General features: G+C 42.0%; 1 protein-coding gene across 6 annotated transcripts in view; it reads right to left on the reverse strand.

Moving 5' to 3' along the window:
- Positions 1-21,362, reverse strand: part of ARMC2 (armadillo repeat containing 2) — a 104,385-nt gene that overhangs the window by 81,880 nt on the left and 1,143 nt on the right. For 2 of the 6 annotated variants that reach the window (XR_012033735.1, XM_072831847.1), the window contains exons 1-4: positions 18,765-18,889; positions 13,588-13,856; positions 13,037-13,109; positions 5,024-5,195 (exon numbers count right to left, since the gene is read on the reverse strand). Coding sequence is in view for 4 of the 6 variants with exons in the window: in XM_072831847.1 (XP_072687948.1) it covers positions 5,024-5,195; positions 13,037-13,109; positions 13,588-13,856; positions 18,765-18,773 (523 nt within the window). In the remaining 2 variants the exon portion in view is untranslated. Of the gene's footprint in view, positions 1-5,023; positions 5,196-10,190; positions 10,295-13,036; positions 13,110-13,587; positions 13,857-18,764; positions 18,890-20,697; positions 20,865-21,362 lie in introns of those variants that run through there. The other 4 variants (XM_072831850.1, XM_072831848.1, XM_072831849.1 and 1 more) reach the window with 3 other exon arrangements.

Raw genomic sequence — 21,362 nt, forward strand, 5'->3', positions numbered from 1 at the left:
ATTTACTCCATGAATATTTATTAGGCACTCGCTGCTATGTGTCAGGTGCTGTGCCAGGCGCTGGCGGTCTAGTGATGAACAAGAAGTCCCAGCCACCAGGGAGCTTCTATTCTAGAGGGGAAACACATCCATACTCATAGGTGGAGTTGCTGCAGCCCATCTAACTTCACAATCTACTGGAATGAGCTTGTCAGTTATTACTACAGGGAGAAGCTGCCCTGGGGCTCACTCTTATCCTGATGGATGTCCACCATTAAACTGAGCATGAGTAACAACACCCTGTGTGTCCCTGGTAAATGTCCATAGCACTCTGTGTTAATTTTGTAATGGATCATGGGTAAAATTCCAAAGTCTACAATGAGTGGGATTACCATGCGGGAACAGTTCCATTTCACAGATACTGCTTTGGCACCTGTTTTAGGTTCTCAGGCTACAGATAAAGGAAACTTCTTTTCCTCCTGAAGTCGCTCAGTCTTAATAGGGGGAGACAAAGAGACAGACGTGTAAGGAGAGAAATGTAGTACAGCCTGGTCCGAGCCAGGTAAGGGCAGTACAGAAAATAAGAGTGTCCCGAGGGGTTGGGAACAGGTCAGGGAAAGATTTATAAAGCAAGCGGAGACTGAGAAGTATTCTGAAGGACTAACAGGAGGCAAAAAGGAGTTCTGGGAAAAAGGAACAAAAGTCTGCAGTCAGAGCTAGTTTTGTGCGTGTGTACCCCAAGCAGGGTCCCACACTTAGAAGGGCCCTACACTTGGTTGAAGGCTTTGCTGTCACCATCTTGAAATTCTCAACAATGTTTGAACAAAGAGCTCCACATTCTCAGTTTATAGTGGGTCCAGCAAATTATATAGCAGATCCTGCAAGAAGCTTGGAAGAGCAGGACAGGTGTGGGGAACTGCAAGGAGTTCCAAACTGCTGGTGCACAGGCCGTGGACGGAAGGCAAATGAAAGTCAAGAGAAGGGCCTGGAATGTCAGGCTGGGGCTAGATCGCTACAGAGCTGTGCATGCTGAGGTGTAGAGACTTCATCCCCTGGACCAGGAGTTGGCAACCTAGCCACCAGGTCTAGCCTGCCTCTTGTTTTTGTCGCGCCTGCAAGCTAAGAACGGTTTTTACATTTTTCAATGGCTGGGAAGGATTCAAAAGGAGAGCGCTATTTCATAAGATGTGAAAGTTTCAGGAAATTCAAGTTTTGGTGGCCATAAATCAGTCAATGTTGCTTTCCCACTACAATGGCACAGTTGAGTACGTTGAACAGAGACTATACGGCCGATTTGGCCTAAAATAATTACTCTCTGGCCCTCTACAGAGAAAGTTTGCCAACTTCTGTGCTAGGTCAATATTTCCCAAACTGCATTCTTCAAAAGACGGATTCCACAGTCAAGTACATTTATAAAATGCTGGGTTGAATTAAAATTAAATAGGCATCTTTACAACATTCAACTGTGCCCACGTGCACTGGGGCTCTCCAACAGGGAGAGGAGGAAGGCAAACTGATTCGAGTGCTGAACCCCTCTTCCAAGGGAAAGCTGGAACTCACTTTGGCAAACACTCCTTCAGGCCCAGGGAGCCCTCCAAAGGGTTTTCAGTGAGAAGATGATGCAATCCGATTTTTATTTCCTTCCTGCCCCCTTGTCCCATATGGCACACCCAGAAGATAATCATTTTTCATGGTCCACTGGGATAAAGGGATGAGGCTGCTGCTCACAGCCATGTGTGGTTGGCAGCTTGGCTTCTCCAGGCTCTTCCAGCTGCTCTGAGGGTCCTCAGTGAGCTGAGGATGGAGCAAGGCGGGGGGTGGGGGGACAGAAGACCAGGCACAAGGCGACAGTTGATAACAGCAGTGGGGCAGCGGTGGGACAGGGAAGTGCAGAGCCAGGAGACGCGTGGAAGCCCACGCAGAGAGCCCGGCGAGGGCTGCGTGAAGGTAAAGAGGGCAGGGAGGGTGAGAAGGTGGAGACTGCCCTGTGGTCTCGTTTGGGCTTGGGTAACGGGGCGGTGTTAGCAACACTGCCAACCGCCAGCCAAAAAGCCCATTTGAACAGAGCAATTACACCGTGAGTCCTATGAAGCTGACCATGCACGTCTCTTCCCCTTTCATTTTTTTAAAATTTTTTTATTCCTTTATTTTTTTAAGACTTTATTTATTCATGAGAAAAAGAGAGAGACACACACACACAGAGAGAACGAGAGAGAGAGAGAGAGAGAGAGAGACACACAGGCAGAGGGAGAAGCAGGCTCCATGCAGGGAGGCCCAAGGGGGACTTGATCCCAGGTCTCCAGGATCACACCCTGGGCCGAAGGCAGGCGCTAAACTGCTGAGCCACCCAGGGATCCCCCCCACCCCTTTCATTTTCTTAAATCAGGAATCCCAACCCTGCCAGCACACCCCTTGCCTGCCCGTGGCAGAGTCAGCTACAAGTGACCTCATGATCAAAGGCAGGGGCGCCCCCTCGGTCTCCAAGCACAGCTGCCTTGGAGTCACCCCGCGAAGGATGCCTTTCCTACACAACAGAGGCTCTGAGACAAAGCCCGGGGAGCTCCTGCGCAAAGGTCAACGAGTCCAAGCAAGGCCGCCGCATCAGAAGGTGTTGCAATTGGGCAATGTGCACTTTTAAAATGACGATGACTTTTCGCTGCCATCGCTTCCTGAGCGCCGACCCGGACCCGGGGAGGATGCGCAGCGGGCACCTGCCAACAGCGTGGATACAGGAACGGCACCAGCCAGGGTGGCCTCAGTGCCGGGAAAGGACAGCCGCAGACGGCACCTCCCAGAGCGCGGTGGTCCCTGCGGTGGCCCCGGAGGGAAGGCGCCGAGCCAGGGGGAGGCAGGGAAGAGGAGGGTGGCGGGTGAAGCTGCCCAGGCACCTGCACAGGGATGTGAGCAGCTCGGGAGGCGGCAGGGCTCTCACCTGGGAGCTACCAAGAGTTAAACCACGAATGCATATGCAGCCTTCAGGCCCAGAAGCGAAACACTTAGCAAACAGCACCCTTCCAGCAGCCCTGTCTCCCGATTATAAGGAATGCCACCGTTCCTACCTAGGAACCTACCTAGTCTGACCTCACTCCCCCACCCTGGGATCCCAGATCCCATCCCTTCCCATGTTGGCAAGAGCTTTGTACCCGCAATTACCAATCCTCTCTGATTTAATTGGTGTGCCTGGGTCCCCGTGGCTGGAACGTTTGAAAAGCTCCTCAGGTGATTCTAATGTGCAGCTATTGTTGAGAAATTTAAGTCAGGTGACGTCTGTCCCTTGCTGAAGCCCTGCTCTGGCTCTTCAGGGCAAGCCGCATAGAGTCTGGGCCATTTTGCCCAGCCTGGCCCTCCTGGGCTGTGGCCTGAGCTCCCTCCATGTCCCCATGGGGAACCATCTTGCAGCCACACTGGCCTTCGGGTCCTGCACCGCCTGAGTGACCTTCCTCCCCTCTCGGGCCTTGTGGCCCCTCAGTGCGGGCACATTGTCCACTCCTCAAGGACGCATTCCAGTGTCACCTGAGCTCACACAAAGTACCCCTGCCACAGACATTCTCCATCCCATTATCTTGCTTATCTTCTTCATAACCCTCGAGGGAACCCAAATTATTTTATTTCTTTGTTTTCCTGTTTGCTATCTCCCCTCACAAGCTCCTTGAGGGCAGGGCCCCGTGGACCTAGGGAGGTGCCTGGCTCTTAGAAGGGGCTCAATAAATAGCTGATTGACTGTTAGAAAAGAAACAAATTGGGACATCAAGGTAAACCAAGTTGCCTAATTACACATCCCATCCATTATGGTGTGACATGCACGCCCTGTATTGCCTCTTTGTCTCTTCCTTTCTTCTTGATTCTACCTCCTTGGCTATGTCAGGGATCACGAGGGAGCAGAGGGGCCAGAATATGAGTGAAGCAGGCTGGGGAGACATAGGGAGCTGCAGCTCACACCCTGGGCTAATGGGGGTGGGGGCTACCTGGAATGGGGGCCCAGTGTTGCCAGACCTTCCAATTTTTCTCAAGAGGTCGTACATCTGGATTCTTCCATGAGATATGCTACATGTAAATACTGGTGACTAAAAGAAAATGCTTGTATGTCAAACAAGTAGGATCCTCAGGTGGCGGCTTGTAACTCTGGGGATCCATCCTCGGGTAATCGCCTCTCTGTGACTGTAAACCTACCCCTCTTCATCCATCCTTATTGACTGAAGGAGAGCCAGTTCATTCAGCCCCTAGGAAAGTGGTTTTCCAACTTTTTGGCTACACATAGCAATAATAAATTCACAATATAGTTTAATATAAATATATAATAAATTGATAATACGACCTTGGACACACAGATACATGACTACAGTAAGGTCTCTTTGAAGCTTACCCTTACTATCTATGTTACGCCCTGATGTTCTGTTCTATTCTATTCTATTTCATTTTATTTACTCCTGGTGATTCACTAAATTGGTTGCCATCTCACTAATGGGTTATTTCCCGCAGAATTTGAAAAAATTCTCTTGGTATACTCTGGACAGGGGTGATTCCAATGGTTGGGACACACCTTAGAACATGCGGTTTGCAGCTTCTCTGTTTCCAGGTTTAGACGCCCACCAGCAATTCTGTGGAAAAGAACTGGAAAAACTGCATCCAACTTCTGCTTACTTGTCACGTGGGGTTGGAAAGGTATTTATTTTCAAAGACCTAAGCTTAGGGCACATGACATGAATCTCAAATGTGCCTCATGAAATTAACCACTGTTTGAACTCTAACGTAAAAGTCATTTATTTCCAATATAAGTGAACTCTTTCATTAGAAAACATCCTAATATTTTTTTTCCTACCAAGTAACTTTTTTAAAAAAAATCTGCCACTTAGGTATATTTCATACATGCCCAGAAGCATATATGAACAATGCTTCTTAACCAGGTTTGCACAATATTAATTGTTAGTTAATGTAAAAATCCTGTGGGGTTTGGAAAAAAAAAAAGATGTAAAAATAGCTTTTGTGTGCGAATTCAAAAAACATGCCCACCCTCAGATTTCAAAGGATGAAACCCCAGCCTTACACTCAGTGGGAGGAAGGGTCCTGTCCGGCAGAAGAGTCCCCTGGGAGGCCGCCCGGAATAAGCGCGCCCGGGCACTGCTTATTCTTCTAATCTTCGCAGGGTCCACTGGGGGTTTAGGAAAGGCAAGGCAAGGATCCTCCTCCGTGGTTGGAGATGCTGGAGCTTTTGGTTTCTGGAAAGAGATTTTTCAATTAATTGGCGTGAGTTTCTGTGTCTCAAACAGGACTTACGGCTCTGGAGCTGGCACTGACACTTCCAGAAGAACACAGGGCTTTCTGCTTGGCTTCATCCCGGCCACTTGATTCTACATCTCATTGGCCCATTTTATTGAATGTGTTATATGTATAACAGTTTTTCATTGTTTTTGTCAAATATATTATATTAAATACTCTGTTACCATGCTTAGCATGTTTGAGCAAACAAATTATCCTTGCTAGCAAACAGATCTCTCTATGACACTATAAAATTCCATACAATGTATTCAAAACGTTTTTCTGAACTTTTGTGTTCTGGCCAGCTCAGAGAGCCATTACTGAGCACCAATATATGCCAAGAAATATTGTGGAACATAAACACTCTCTTTACATATTTTGGACTCCACAAAAGTATTTTTTTAAGAATATAAAAATTCTTGAATGATTTAGATTATAAAGTCTAAAACATAAGAATAAGAAGTTGTCTTGGACTTATATAAAAATGTTTTATTTTGGGGGGGGGCGGGGCCTGGGTGGCTCGCTTGGTTAAGCATCTGCCTTTGGCTCAGGTCTTGATCTTGGGGTCCTGGAATTGAGCCCTGCATGGAGCCCTAAGTGAGCCCCTGGGTTGTGCTCCAAACTCGGTAAGGAGTCTGTCTTTCTCTCCCTCTGACCCTCCTTTCGATTCATGCTTTCTCTCTCTCTCTCTCTCAGATGAATAAATATATTTTTAAATGTTTTGGGGAGCCTGGATGGCTCAATCAGTTAGGTGGCTGCTTTGGCTCAGGTCATGATCTCAGGTCCTGGGGTTGAGCCCCCAGTTAGGTTCCCTTCTCTGTAGGGAGTCTGCTTCTCCCTTTCTCTCTGCCCCTCCCCATAGCTTGTGATCTGTCTCTCAAATAAATTCTACATCTCAAGAATTGCTGACACCCTTAGAAAAGGAACATTACTGGCAAAATTCCAATTCCTTAAAGACTAAAAAATACTAGCACTGAAGCACTTAGCACCATGCCACTCAGACCACCCTGTGGTCTCACCTCCAGATGGTGGTGGCCTCCAATTTCTTACAGGGGCCTCCCACTTTTGGTGTTGCTTGGTGATCCACCCTTCCTCCCTCCAACTTTAACATGATTATCTGTTTATGAAAGAGGAATTTTTTTGAAAGAGGAATTTTTATGGCCACAGGTGCTTTTAGCTCTCTAACCAAAAACAATCGAATTAAAAGTTCCTAAAGTCACTTATGTAATATATGAAATGAGTGACTCTAAATCCAATGGGTAAACCAACAAATTTTTTAGAAATCCAGTGTGAAATTCAAGTCAGATGATTTGGTAAAATAGGTGACGCTACCTATCATATATGACACATAATTTTGAACATTCACTTTCTCATATACATTAATAGAACATAGAACGTACTAGAACATATTAGAGTTCTTCTTCCAAGAAGTTGCTTATTTCAATAATGATATTTTTCAAAAGATTTTTTTTGAAATTTTTTACGTCCAGAATCAACCCATAAACTGGACAGAAGAAAAATTAGCTTTATGACTTTAGAGATACATTTTTCTAAACACAGAAAAAGGGTAGGGATGCTTGAGTAGCTCAGCGGTTGAGCATTTGCCTTTGGCTCAGGTCATGGGATCGAGTCCCGCATCTGGCTCCCCATAGGGAACCTGCTTCTCCCTCTGCCTATGTCTCTGCTTTTCTCTCTGGGTCTCTCATGAATAAATAAATAAAGTCTTATAAACACACACACACACAGAAAAAGGGCAAATAAAAGAATCAGCCTACTATAGGGGAAGAGTAAATGCCTCTGGGATCAAACCAAACTGGAATGTAATCCATTTGCTAGTTCTGCGAACTTGGGCAGGCTGTTTACTTCTCTGCACTTGCCCAGCTATCAAATGGAGAGAGTCTCCTTCTTGCAGGGACATTGACATACGTACAATTCCTGTTATGGAGGCTTGAGAAACACTAGCTCCCTTCAGTCTTTATTTGCCAGATTTGGTTCCAAGTGACTTTTAAGTCTCAAGAGCCAAGACGTCTCAAGAGCCAAGACCCTAGCCTCTGACACAACCTTGCTGGAAAAAAGATTTCGAATTCAGAGAGGTCTCTTCTGAAGGAGACAACACTCACTGGCCTGTATAAATCATGCTGTATTTCCCTCATAATCGCTTTACTTTTTCGGCTCCCTAACTTGTTGCAACATATTCACAAGGATATGACTCAGGCCATGAAGCTAATAGTAACAACAACAACAAAAAAGTTAAGCTTATAATGCAGGAAAATAAGTGCCTTAGTTATAGTTCTGAAATATTAAATACATAAGGATAATCTCAGTATTAAATGTAGATACGAGGTTTTCTTATCTCAGAATGCGTGTACTCTGTGGGTATCTCGAATCTTGAAACAAAGATTAGAAAGTCTGCCAGACAGTACTAACGTAAATAAAGTAAATGTCTTCTTTTATAGATGCCCTAAATGTTTTGGGTACTAAGTAAAAGATCTTATAAAAAGGGAACATGAACAAAGCTAATTTTTACCCAAAAGAAAATAACTCAAGTATCTCAGGATGGCAAGATCAAACCTCCTTGATAAAGGACATCATTCTCCTAGTGCAAAATCAGTCACTGTTTGTATAATGAAAAATAAGTCCCATTTGACTACGGTCCTTAACTAAAATTATTTATTCCTATATCTCACTGGACTCCTTAAAGCATAAAGTAATACATGTAAGCACTTTTGGTTCTTCAAGGGAAAACTATTAACCAAGCCATCAATTTCCATCCTGCCAGGTTCTACAAAATGTTCTTCCACTTTGCAGAGCAAATTGGCTTTCGTGGAGCAAAACGGTACAAACTTTTTTCTTACAAGATTCACTTCGTTTTAGAATTCAGAGAACATTGCAAGTAAGTTGAAATTTTCACTCGAGGACCTTACCTCCCTCATTTTGTGTGCCCTGACACTAACTGGGGACTTGAAGGTGATCAAGGATGCTGGGAAAGTCAAGTTTTAAGACTTGTTCCAGCTGCTGAAGAATGAAAGACTGTTCTCATAGAACCGCCCAATCAAAAAAGATGAAATTCCTGGAACATTGAAAGAATCTGCCCAGCCTTGACTCTGACCCCAGCACAGCAGGCCTTGACCAATTTTTGACACGGCTCCTCTGGATCACCACATGGAAAGGTGGGGTCACCCTCGTTCTACCGGAAGGCAGGTCTGCTACATTTCACCTCAGGAAGTTGCCATGATTTCATTTGTAGAACAGAACACACACACACACACACACACACACACTAAAAGGTCTCTTGGAAATTAGAAAGCAAATATTAAAAATGCCTGCAAGTGAGGAAGGCTGTTTTCGCCTTCTCTGCTTCAGCTGAAACATCCTCCATCTTTTCCCCTTGGACACCAGGGCTTCTGCTTCTCGAGCCTTCCCACCCAGATGGGGAGTCACACACCACCGGTTACCTTCTCCCCCACAGTTTTTCAGGCCTTTAGGCTTGGACTGGAATTATCCCACTGGCTTTCCTGGGCCTGCAGCTTGCAGACTTCTCAGTCCCCCCTCATCATGGGAAGCAATCCCTCAAAATAAATCTCTTCCTATATATCTGTATGTATGTATGTATCTGACTACTGGTTCCTTTTTTTTTCTGGAAAACCCTGAGTCGTACAACTGTGTATCAATTATACCTTAGTAAAGCTGATAAAAAAAAAAAAAACTCCTACAAGCACATAACCTTTAGATGTGGCAATTGTATGTGCATCTCTATGACTATGATTTTCTCCACAGGTACGCTGGGCTCCTCTGTCATTCTCAGCATGTGACTCGCTGCTGTAACGTTCCCATTCAGAAACAGTGACAGGAGAAAACCATTGCTTTGACATTCGCATTCTGCTTTCTTTTACCCTGGATTTCCCCTACCCCCAGGTATATGTGGGATTCCAAGGCCCTTCCTTTTAAAAATATATTTTTTTACTTGTCAAATACTTGGAGCTGGGACCTGTAAAATGTAAAAAATGGCTCAAACTAATCTATGCTGGGGACGGCTGGGTGGCTCAGTCATTTGAGCATTTGACTCTTGATTTCAGCTCAGGACTCAGGGTCCAGGGATCAAGCCCTCTGGTGGGCTCTGTGCTCAGCATGGTGTCTGCTTGTCCCTCTCCTTCTGCTCCTCCCCCTGCTTGTGCTCTATCTCTAAAATAAATAAATAAATAAAATTTAAAAACCTAGTCTTTGCTGTGAGAAATCAAGACAGTAGTCACCCCCGGGGAGGCAGTTTCTGATGTGCTGGTGATGATCTATTTTTTCTTTTTGAATGCTGATTACAGTGTGGTGAGTTTGTGTAAATTTATCAAGCTGCATACTTATGATCTGAGTCTTTCCTGCATGTCAATAAAAAGTTTAATAAAAATATTTGCGACTTAAACAACCAGAATTTGTAGGTTTAGGAAACACGGGAGAATTCTGTTTTGACAATAATAATGATGAAGACAAAACCTTCTATTTATTCACAGGGTCACATCTCTTTTCCTACTTCATACAATCCAAAGTAAGAGAGCAGCTGTTCCTGTGTATATAAATCTGAACACCAGTTAACCAGGGTAGTGGAATGAAAACAGAAATAACTACTACCACCGACAGCTCCACATCTCAGAGCTGTCGTGGGAAGATAGGGAGCTGCAAAAAAAGAAAACAAATGTACCAGGGCATACCAATATAGCAACCAGGTATACATGTTTCCCTCCTGTCTTATATGATTACAGGTGCTAACGGGAACCTTGCTGAGGCAGTCAGGCCAGGCAACCGAGGCCTGAGTGGTCAGGGCACAGGGCACCCCTGAGTGCAAGGAGCCTACTGCCTGCTGGAGGGTGGGAGGTGGGAAGAGCACAGGCCAGACTGTGCAGGGTGTGGGGAAGGACAGAAACAGGGAGAGGGGGAAACATAAAAGCTCAAGGAGGTAAGCTGACCTGTTAAATGTAGGAGTTGGAATGGGCTGCTTCCTTGGTCCCTCTTCCTTAACTGACTGCTAGTTGAGGAATTCTTAAAAGGCAACCTAGCCTGAGAAAGCGACCTAGAGCCAGAAAGTGCTGAAGTTCAGTCGGTCAGGTCTTCACAAATTTTTTCAGCAAGTAAGCCCCTTAACTATGATATACTCCAGACCCAGCCTTCAGCTGTCTCCTTCTTCCCCACTCCCTTGTCCTTTACTTCTACTTCTTCTTATCTCCCTCATTTGCCACGACAGTAGTTCTGGGAGTCAGAGGATTCCCTCAAAGGTGAAATGGAAAAAAGGAAATAAGGTGGAGGGGCAGGTAGTATAAATTCACTTTCAGAATTTTTTGACTGGGGGCTCCATACTTTAGTTATAGTTTGTAGTGAAATATACTTAGGACTGTTACATAATCAATTATAACAAAAAGAGTTCAAACTACTGGAGTTATTTCACTCAACATGGGGATTTCTGAGTCTATTTTTACTTTGCACATAGCATCTAACCATTCTGCAGTAAAGAAATATAATTATAGTGACCATAAACAGAGGCAAATGTCAATGTTATTTTTGCCTCATATCTAATCCTGCAGTCCAGAGACTGTACCAGTTTGACAAGAACTGGCTTTGACTAGGTTAACTCTAGAACAAGAGATTTTTTAGGAAAGAATAGGCCCAAACTGAGTGAATCTCCCAAAACTACAGAATATTAAGAATAATACATAGGTGTCAAAAGACAGAAACATAAAATAGAGAGCCACTCTACAACAGGAGCTTGGAAGATACTTCTATAGAGAATTAACTAGCCACAAAAACATCCCTAAAGATACTTGCTCCTGGGGGTTTCACAAACAACACAGCCCAGCCAGACCTCCCTGTTGTGGGTAGGTATCACTATGGGTTAACATATCTATTCCACATGCTTCTACTTTCAAATAAGAACAGCCAAACAAACAGCATAAGCTATTAGAGGGGAGCCTCAATATGAAAAACAGGGACCAAAATAAACATAAAAGTGCAACAGAGACACAGAGGGAAGACCATATAAAGACAAAGGGAGAAGATGGTCATCTACAAGCAAAGGAGAAAGGCCTCAATAGATATCAACCCGACTGCCCCCTTGATCTTTGACTTTCAATCTTTAGAACTGTGAGAAAATAAATATCTGTCATTTAAGCCACACACACACACACACACACACACACAAAGACACACATACCACAAACACAAAACATAACAGAGATTTTAAAGGAAGAAGGAAACAATTTAAAAATCAAAATTATCATTAATATACTCAGATAAGATGCTACAACCATGAAATATAAGAATAGTATAGGTAAGAAAAGATAACTTAGAGCAGGGAAAAAGCTTTTAGGAAATTAAAAAATAATTAAATAATTTAAAAATATGAAAGCAGAAATGAAAAGAACTCAACAAAAGATTAGAAGATAAAGTCTCTTCCAAAAAAAGATGGGAAATAAAAATTTTAAAAAGAAAAGAAAACTGTACTGGTCCAAGGACTCCTCTATATTGGAATAATATATTCCAGAAAGAGCAAACAGAACAAAAAAGAGGGAAAGACATAGCAAAATAATTCAAGGACATTTCCAAGAGTTAAAGGGCATGAGATTCCATTGAAAGTGCCCAGCACTGTGAATAAAAATGGACTAACACAAAGGTCCATTATCATGAAATTTCAGAGCACTGAAAACAGAAAGAAAAATCCTACAAACTTCTAGAGAGAAAAAACAGCAATCAAGGTCTCAAATAGTGTACTTGCCATACATCTTTTCTGTAGAAGCTACTAGAGGAAGTCCTCCAAAAGTACATTAAGAAAGAGAAAAACATGGGATACAGGAGACAGGATAGCCATGATAAGAGGGAAAAGCAAGCTGTGTGCCAGGTGCCAAGGGTAAATGGTCTGGAAGAAAGTGGGGAAAGTTCTCCAAAAAGATGAATCAAAAGAATACCTCATGTACCTGAATAGGTGGAGGAGATTTAGATCCCTGGGGAAGAGTTTGGGATTGAAATGGTAATCATAGAAAACTAAAAAAGCAAGGCAATTATTAACACCAGGGAAAACAAAAAGTGGCATACGGAGGGAGAAGTAGTCATCATTATTAGTTCAAGGCTCAGTTGTAAACAGGGTTTATATAATCATAGAGAAAAGGGATCTAACCAAAAGTATGATATGTCTATATTGGGAATAGCAGTGGAGATAAAAAGGATGAATACACTGTGAGGATGTGTGGGAGGAAAGACAAGAGTTAAACCCTCATCTTCTTTAGTGAGAAGTCATTAGATAATTCCTCAAGCTCATAAGGCAGAGAGGAACAAGACAGTGTTATTAAAATTTTTGGATATAAATACCAAAAGAATGTGCCAAAAGAGTTTAAAGTGAAAGCCACTGGGAAAAGTAGAATGAAGAATAAGGGGACAAGAGACCCCTGAAGTGTTTTGGGTAACAAATCTTTGGCACCTTATGTACACACAATATGTAATTTATTTGTATATGTGACTGTTAAAAATAATCTATATGCATAAATTTTTTAAAAATTATGAAAAACAAAAAATATTGTAAAACATTCTGTTTGCCAGGTTATTGTCTATTTCTGAAATTCTTCTTTATTATCAAACTATAGGAAAATAGTAGAAGTATTTCATTAGACATAAAATATTATATTTGAAGAAATATAAAAGAAATTGCTTTCGTAATAAATTATCAGTAAACTTAAGTCTATATGATCCTTAGCATATACAAGTACTGATTCCAAGTATTTGGGGCCAATTCCATTTCACAGCACTCATGGTAATATAAAGTACTCACAAGCTCTAGTGGACTGAGACGAGCACCAGAGATGGGCCTGGAATCAGATGACTCAAAACTGGATGCATGGAGGCTAGCACAGGGGATGGAACAGAAATATTAGTTTGTGAAGAATAATTTATTTCTACTATATGTTAGTTAATTCTAGCCTCAAAACAAAAGCATTTAATGCATCACCTTAAGGGAGAAGCAGTATTTTAAAAAATCGTAGTACTTAGAACATTTTATTAATAAGTTTTTTTTCATTGCTTTTAGGGGTATTAGAAATATTGAATAATGAAAAGAAGAAATGTATATTAGAGACTTTAAAAAAAAACTTTGTTCATATTGCTTTATATAGTTGGTATGGCAACCACTACACACCATTTCAAACCAAAGCAACTTCTTGGACCCAAGGTCTGGACTTACCTTTAGGAATCTGGAATAGAAACAAGAGGTGTAATTAGCAGACATCAAAATGAAAAAAAGCAACTATCCATAACTAGAATTTAAGGGAAAGTGTCATCTGGTGGCTTACATATCCAAGTGTACAGGCAGAGAAATGTCATTACCTGAAGGAGGAAGGAGGTCTATTTTCTGGTGTTCTTGAAGATGTAGGCCCAAATAGTTTTCTTTGGTCTTCCCGTGGTGTAAATGGTCTTTGGGTCCCAACTGTTCTTAAAGCATTTCGTGCTTCACTTATGATTTCTGCGCTGGTCTTCTGCTTGGACATAGAAGGTCGATAAAATGGATCCAGTTTTTCTAACTTTTTGTCATTTGGAGATAGCATCTTTCCTTTTAAAGTCAAATGTTCTTCAGGTAGACACCACACTCTGCAAATCTACGGTATAAAATATTAACTGTTTTCATCAATGGGTTTAGAAAGCAGTGCTTAAACACATCCACATATGCTTAAGGCATTCCTCTATGTTAAACTAGAAAAAGTCACAATTTTTTAAAAGATTTTTTTATTTATTTGAGAGAGACAGAGCACCCGTGAGCAGGGAGGTGGGGGGGTTGGCAGAGGGAGAGGGAAAGGGAGAGAATCCCAAGCAAACTGCACTGAGTGTGGAGCCTGATGTCGGGTTCCATCTCATGACCTGAGATCATGATCTGAGCTGAAATCAGGAGTCTGACACTTAACTAACAGAGCCACCCAGGTACCCTGTCACAGACAATTTTTAATTAACAATATACCAGGCAGTTATAATTAGAAGATCAGGGTGGAAGAAAAGCTTTCAAAAATATAGGTTGATGTGTACAGTTATGCCTATGGGAATATATGCACTCGAGGGAAATGATGTGCAGGGAAGATAGCCAGGATGAAAGCTAAACCTGGAGAGAAAGAGGATAAATCATGAAATAGGACAGGCTAGGAAGAGAAAATCATCTTGTATTGCCCAATCTAGAAAGAAAGAAAGAAAGAAAGAAAGAAAGAAAGAAAGAAAGAAAGAAAGAAAGAAAGAAAGAAAGAGAAAAAAAGAATAACACTGAGGGGGAGAGGGTTCTTTTAAAATTTTAACTAAATCTTCCCTTTTTTCCCCTACTGCCCTCCACATAAACTGCTGGTATAAGGTTGGATTTAGACAGATGGGGCCTATTTCCAAGCTATATTTGCTTTTATAAGCTGTAGTTTGTAAACTCAGGGAAAGGTTCAGCCCCACATTTGCCTGTGATGTATTTAAATAAATTGATACAAATCACCTTCAATATGAGATAGTGTCCTCAATGAATAAATATCAAATATCATTCCCAGGCTCATTTTCTCAGATAAAGACTTAAAGTCATTCACAAGGGCCATGGGAATGCAGATTCTTCTTAAATACTGGTGTGTCCCCATGGAGGCCTGGTTAACTTGGCAAGACACCTTGATAGCTCTAAAACTTTAAAACAGCTGAGATTTTAAAAACTTAATTCTAATTAGTATATGGTATTAGGAGTTCATTTAAACAACAACAACAACTCAGATCCCTGAAATATATCTCTAAGGAGAAAGAGGCCTGGAAATTTTTCCTACATTTCAATGCCCAATTTTAGAAAAAAATTGCAAAAATGAAATATTTTTTTTTGTGACATATGCCCAAGGAAACTAAAAAGACTTCATCTCCATAAGTAGAATCAACAGATGATTCCTTAGACAAGAGGATTTACTATATTATGATTCTATACATTAAGTTGTTATGTAACAACAGACAACAAGAACATTTGTTTAGTTCTACCCAGGCCCTACCCTAAAAGTTTTTAAGGTAAAAGTGTATGATGAAAACTACAAATGATACGCTGTTCATTTGCCCTTTTTCTTTTTAGTGTTAAATGTACTTTATTACTTTTGAAAATCGATCACCTGTACATGATGATTTTTGGTCAGTCATAATACCTGATTGGCCAGCACAGATAAATATTTACAGAGAAACACTAATACTTTAAAAAACTAGCCTTTGGAAGACATTTTTGAATTAAAATTTTTAAACAAGATTTATTTATTTATTCATGAGAGACACACAGAGAGAGGCAGAGACAGCCAGAGGGAGAAGCAGCCTCCCCACAGGGGATGTGGAACTCGGTCCCAGGTCCCTGGGATCATGCCCTGAACCATCCAGGCATCCCTAATTTAAAATTCTTAAAACGTTAAAACCAACATGAGTTTCAGTTTTTTTTTTTTTTAAAGATTTTATCTATTTTTTAATGAGAGATTGAGAGAGAGAGAGAGAGAGAGAGAGAGAGGCAGAGACACGGGCAGAGGGAGAAGCAGGCTCCATGCAGGGAGCCTGACATGGGACTCGATCCCAGGTCTCCAGGATCACACCCTGGGCCAAAGGCGGTGCTAAACTGCTGAGCCACTGGGGCTGCCTGAGTTGCAGTTTTTAATGCTATACCTTTCATATGAAAAGATCTAGCAAGGTAAAACAGAAAAAAAATTACTAGATAAGCAGTCCTATTCTAGGAATTTTTGATGTAGGATTTTGAATTTAAGCAAAGTCTCCAAAAGCATGCACATTAATACAAATAATAAAAACCATGACAGGTCAAGTACATTTTATTTCTAATGCTTCTGATATGACCGGCTGTTTATTTTTAAAATATTCAAGGCTAGTTATTAAAAATGTGTATAAGTGTTTTTCGTATATCCATATGTAAGGTTTCTCCTGCTATCTAAAAGCAGAGCATTCCTGTGAAAGCTCTAGTAAGGCGAAACTGTGTGAGGTATCTGGTATCCCCCACTTTCTGCCACTTTGCTTTCACAAAAGACCTACATTAATACCTGTTTTCATTCACCAAAAGAAATCCGAAGAGGATTTTTGTTTTTCTAAGAAAGCCCTAACACAGGTCTTGCATAAAAGCAAAGTGATATAACAGGAACCTTCAGAAAGCAGGGGATACCTGTGGTAATTTTGGATGCATAATAATATGAATTCAGTCCCATCACATCTTACTCAAGGGGCCGTATCAGTTTTGTTTGCCTGTTTGTTTTTAAAAGCCCCACCGCAAAAAAAAAATAAATAAAAAAATAAATAAAAATAAAAATAAAAGGCCCACCGCAATAAGAAAGCGTGCCACTTAGTGAGAAGTTCCTATACAATGAACGAACAGGGTTTTCCCGGAGCCCAAATGAGGTTTGTGATTCCTTTGGCCCCATATAGCACTAATTATGTCTAGCAATGTCAAAGGTGATCTGGTAAATGTAATAAAGATTAGAGAAAGTGCTTTGGATAAACAATAATGGACCATCATTCCTGACTGAGATTTGGCATTTTAGTTTGCATGGAAAACTATACTCTTTTACGGAGTAATTAAGCAGGTTGAGTAAGTACTGAGTAAATATGCAGGTTGAATGCAAACAATTCTGTACTTTATTTGGGCATACAGGAGTTTAGATTGATCAAATACTGGTAGAAATAATGTAGAATAATGGGCCTAAAAATCTTTTTGTTTGTAAATTTCTACCACAAATTTTTTTTTTTTAAGATTTTATTTATTTATTCATAGATACACAGAGACAGAGGCAGAGACACAGGCAGAGGGAGAAGCAGGCTCCATGCAGGGAACCTGACGTGGGACTCGATCCCTGGTCCCCAGGATCACGCCCTGGGCCGAAGGCAGGCACCAAACTGCTGAGCCACCTGGGCTGCCCCTCTACCACAAATCCTAACACAAATTTCTCTCTCCCTCTTCCTTTCTCTTTCTCCCAAACTTGAACAGTTACATTGTGAGAAGCAGTTTCAGTAATGTAAGCTCTTTCATAGTTAATCTATGATCACATTAATGTCAACATGTCACTAATTCAAATATGGAAGTGTTCAATGATACAAGTGAACTGAATTAGAAGTGTGTTTTCTGGGGAAAGGGAAGAATTTTTTCCTTTCTATTTGTTGAATTACAACTTCTTATTATAGAGGATTTTTGCCAGCTTACTCATTCAGAGTTTGAAAGCTTGTCTGTTTATAGGAAAGTACACCTGAACCATAACACAACAGTATCACAGAAATTTTAACTTTACGAAAATTCTCCTGACAACAAATCCATCCAGCTAGTATGGATTGTTTCCTATGTGCACGGCCCTATGCTTGGATCTCTGGGAATACAGGAATAAATACTGTCTTCACTCTCAGGCAAGAAGGACCACTAAGGCTAGTTACACATTTGCTTTGATATCAAACACTATGCTAAGCAGTCTCGAGTACATCATCTCAATGAATTCCTACAACAGTTTTGGGAGGGATGGAGTCTTAGACAATTGCACAAAAGCTATCACCTATGCCCAATGATATTCAGACTACTACTCATAAATTAGGGCGGGTGGGCGGCGGGGGGAGACACCTGAGTGGCTCAGCGGTTGAGTGTGTGCCTTCGGCTTAGGGCATGATCCCGGGATCCAGAATTGAGTCCCATATCAGGCTCCTTGCAGGAAGCCTGCTTCTCCCTCTGCCTGTCTACCTGTGTCTCTGCCTCTATCTCTCTCTCTGCCTCTCTCTCTCACTCTCTCTCTGTCTCTCTGTGTGTGTGTGTGTGTGTGTCTCTCATGAATAAATTTAAAAAAAAAGATAGGGTGGTGGGGCTGCAGATATTTATGCACCAATATAGAGACATGCCAATATTTTCACAACTGGAGTAGCTTTCTTGGTGTGTAAAGGCTGAATGTCTTGTATTCAAATGATTTTAACACAAGGTAAGAAACTGATGGGGGCAATGAAAAAAAAAACAGAAATAACTCCTATGTGATTACAAAAAAAAGAAGGATTTCTGATTGGGAGAAAGTGTCAGGGAAACTTCCTGGAGGAGGTGATGCTCAAGCTGGGTTCTGAAAAATGGGCTGAATTTGAAGCATGTGGCAATGGCTGACATTAGGGCTAGAGGAGAAAAGGAACTGCCAGCAAAGTCAATGAGTGAGCCAAGGCAGGGTGCCAAGAACATATGGGGTGTGTACTGGACAAGAACAGGCTCTAGAAATACAGATTGGAGTTGGACCAGAGAGAGAACTGACTGGCAGGTCAAGAAATAAAAAAAGCTGGTGAGCAAATTAATTAACAGATTTGGAGGCATGATGTGATCTGGCAGGAATGTGTAAGATGGAAAGGAGGGAAAAGACTAGAAAGGGACAAAATCAGGTAGTTCTTATGTAATCAGCCAACTAATTCTTAGAGGCCCTCCTGGAGGCGTTCCTAGACATGCCTCCCCCCGTCCTCCAGCCTCAGTTAGGTGCTCCTTCTCCACTCTCTACAAGGCCACTGGTTGGCTCCTGTCAGCTCACCCCTTCCATATGCACCTGGTGCTGCCTCGCCAGACTCTGAGGCACAGTTTTTTATGTGAGGCATGGCTGAGGGTCAACACTTGTAGAATCGCTGAACTCCATTTTCTTTTCTTTCTTTACACCTACTTAATTTAAGGGAGAAAGAGAGAGCACCTGTAAGTGAGAGGGAAGGGCAGAGGGAAAGGGAGAGAGAGAATCTCAAGCAGACTCCTCACTGAGCGCAGAGCCTGACTTCGGGCTCCAACTTACAACCCTGAGATCATGACCTTAGCTGAAATCAAGAGTCAGGAGCTCAACCAACCGAGCCACCCAGGCACCCCTAAACTCCATTTTCCAATATAGATCTGAGCTATGAAATATCAAGCTGAAGGCAATATGGTTTCTTTGATTGGAGACATTTGTCACAGTGGATTAGGAAGGCATATGGGACTTTATTTCGAATGGAATCTGATTCTTTTTTTTTTTCTCTCTCTCTCTTTTTTTAAAGTAGGCCCCATGTTTAGAGTAGTGTGGGGTTTGAACACATGATCCTGAGATCAAGAGTTGCATGCTCTACTGACTGAGTCAGCTGAGCACCCTGTCAAATGGCATCTGATTCTTGATGCCAAGTGGTAAGATGAGATTAAATTCAGTCTCCTTTTCCTTTCTTGCCTTCACTGCAAGTTGCCTGGCAGGGAGTAAGGCTGGATAAACAGTCCATGAATGAGGTCTTGAAAGCCTGAGACGGAGGAGTAAAGGTGAAACAGAGGGGAGAAGAAAGATGAGAACAAGTGAGGGGCAACAAGAACAGAAGAACCACCAGGATTTTGCAGCTGAGAAGGTAGGAAAAAGCCAGAGGGGACACTTAATACAAACCCAGAAGGGTGAGGTCAGAGGACTAGGGGACCTTTGAAAAGAAAACAGCAGAAGTACACTTTGAAGGGAAAGAAGAAAAAAGCTGCGAGCTGTCTTGCACCACTGTCCTGAGCTGATGATGTCCACAGGACCTCTAGAGGATGACCACCACCAGCAGTGGGAAGCTTGAAACTGGAGATCTTCATTTTTAACAAAACGTTTCTTATTTGTTGGGGGAAAGTTTCAGAGTCATCATTTATAAAAATTTGTACCTAAATTTTTATAAAGACCTGTCTTTACCTTTGCCACTCCTAGTCTCTTGAACCAGAGCCTCCTTGCTAAATGCAGCACTACCCTATCAAGGTAAGAGGTCTGCAATAAAGAGAAAGGCTGACCGACTCTACCTTCTATTCCCTGCAAATCAAATACAGATCTTCCTCAACTTATGAAAAGTTGAAAAACCCATCATATGTTGAAAATAGCATTTGGTAGAAAATGCATTCAATCCACCTAATCTACTGAACATCACAGTATAACATAGCCTAACTCAAACATGCTCAAGATACTTAACATTAGCCCACAGCTGGGCAACATCGGCTAACACAAGGTCTGTTCTACAATGAGAGTTGAACACCTCATGTAATTCATGGAATGTAAATGTGCCAAAAGTAAAAACCAGAATGGCCTGGGTGGCTCAGTCGGTTAAGCAGCAGCCTTCCACTCAGGTCATGATCTTGGGATCAAGCCTCTCACCACCCCCTGCTGAGCAGGGAGCCTGCTTCTCCCTCTGGGCCTCCTCCTCTCCCCTAGGGGATGCCAGCACATTTTCTCTCCCTCTCTCAAATAAATGAATAAAGTCTTTAAATTAAAAAAAAAATTTTTTTAACCAGAATGACTATATGGATACAGAATGGTTGTGAGTGTATCACAGTGAGTGACTGCCACTACCCAGCATCACCAGAGGGTATCATAGAGCCAGCCGATCGCTAGCCCTGGAAAAGATAAAAACTCAAAGTACGGTTTCTACTGAATATGCTTTCACACCATCAGTAAATTTGAAAAACTTTAGGTTGAACCATTGTGAGTCAGGGCCACTTACACTCAAGACCCTTTGCGTGATTCTGAAATACTTTTCTGTTAATATGAGCACCCAAAGAGGCAGTGGTTAAGGGCAGTGCAGAGAAGAGGTTCAAATACTCTCTTGGCAATTCACAGCTATGTGACCTCGGCCAGGATTGTAATGCCTCCGGGCTTCAGTTTCCTCATCTGTAAAATAGGGATGGTCATAATTGGCTTATCCGATTGTTCTGATAATTACATAACACAATTCGTGTAAAGTGCTTTCGCATGGCACCCGGCCCTTAAGAAAAACTGAACTAGTACCCGGGCCCTGTGTCATGAAAAGATCCAATAAAAATTCTCCCATGAATAAAAAACTGCATTAAAAAAAAAAGAAATTGCAAATGAAAGGGAATGATGTCTATTTAGTGTTTCCATAAATTCTGGAAGTTAAAATTGAAATTTTTTTTAAATGAAAAAGAATTTTTATTAGGTATTTCATGGGATATCAGGTATGCCAAGTCAACGACTAATCAGAGTTTTATAGATCCTCAAAATAGGCCACAAAGAGAGTGCTTCTTGCTTCTCTACCAAGTTATAATAATTCTAAATCAGAGATGGGAGACCTGCCGTGGCAGGCGTGGGAACGGACAATAAAAAGGCTTCGTAGGGACGAATGATGTACTGTTCTGTATGCTGTTGCAC

The sequence above is a fragment of the Canis lupus genome, chromosome 7 (genome assembly GCF_048164855.1).
Source record: "Canis lupus baileyi chromosome 7, mCanLup2.hap1, whole genome shotgun sequence".
Lineage (NCBI taxonomy): Eukaryota > Metazoa > Chordata > Mammalia > Carnivora > Canidae > Canis > Canis lupus.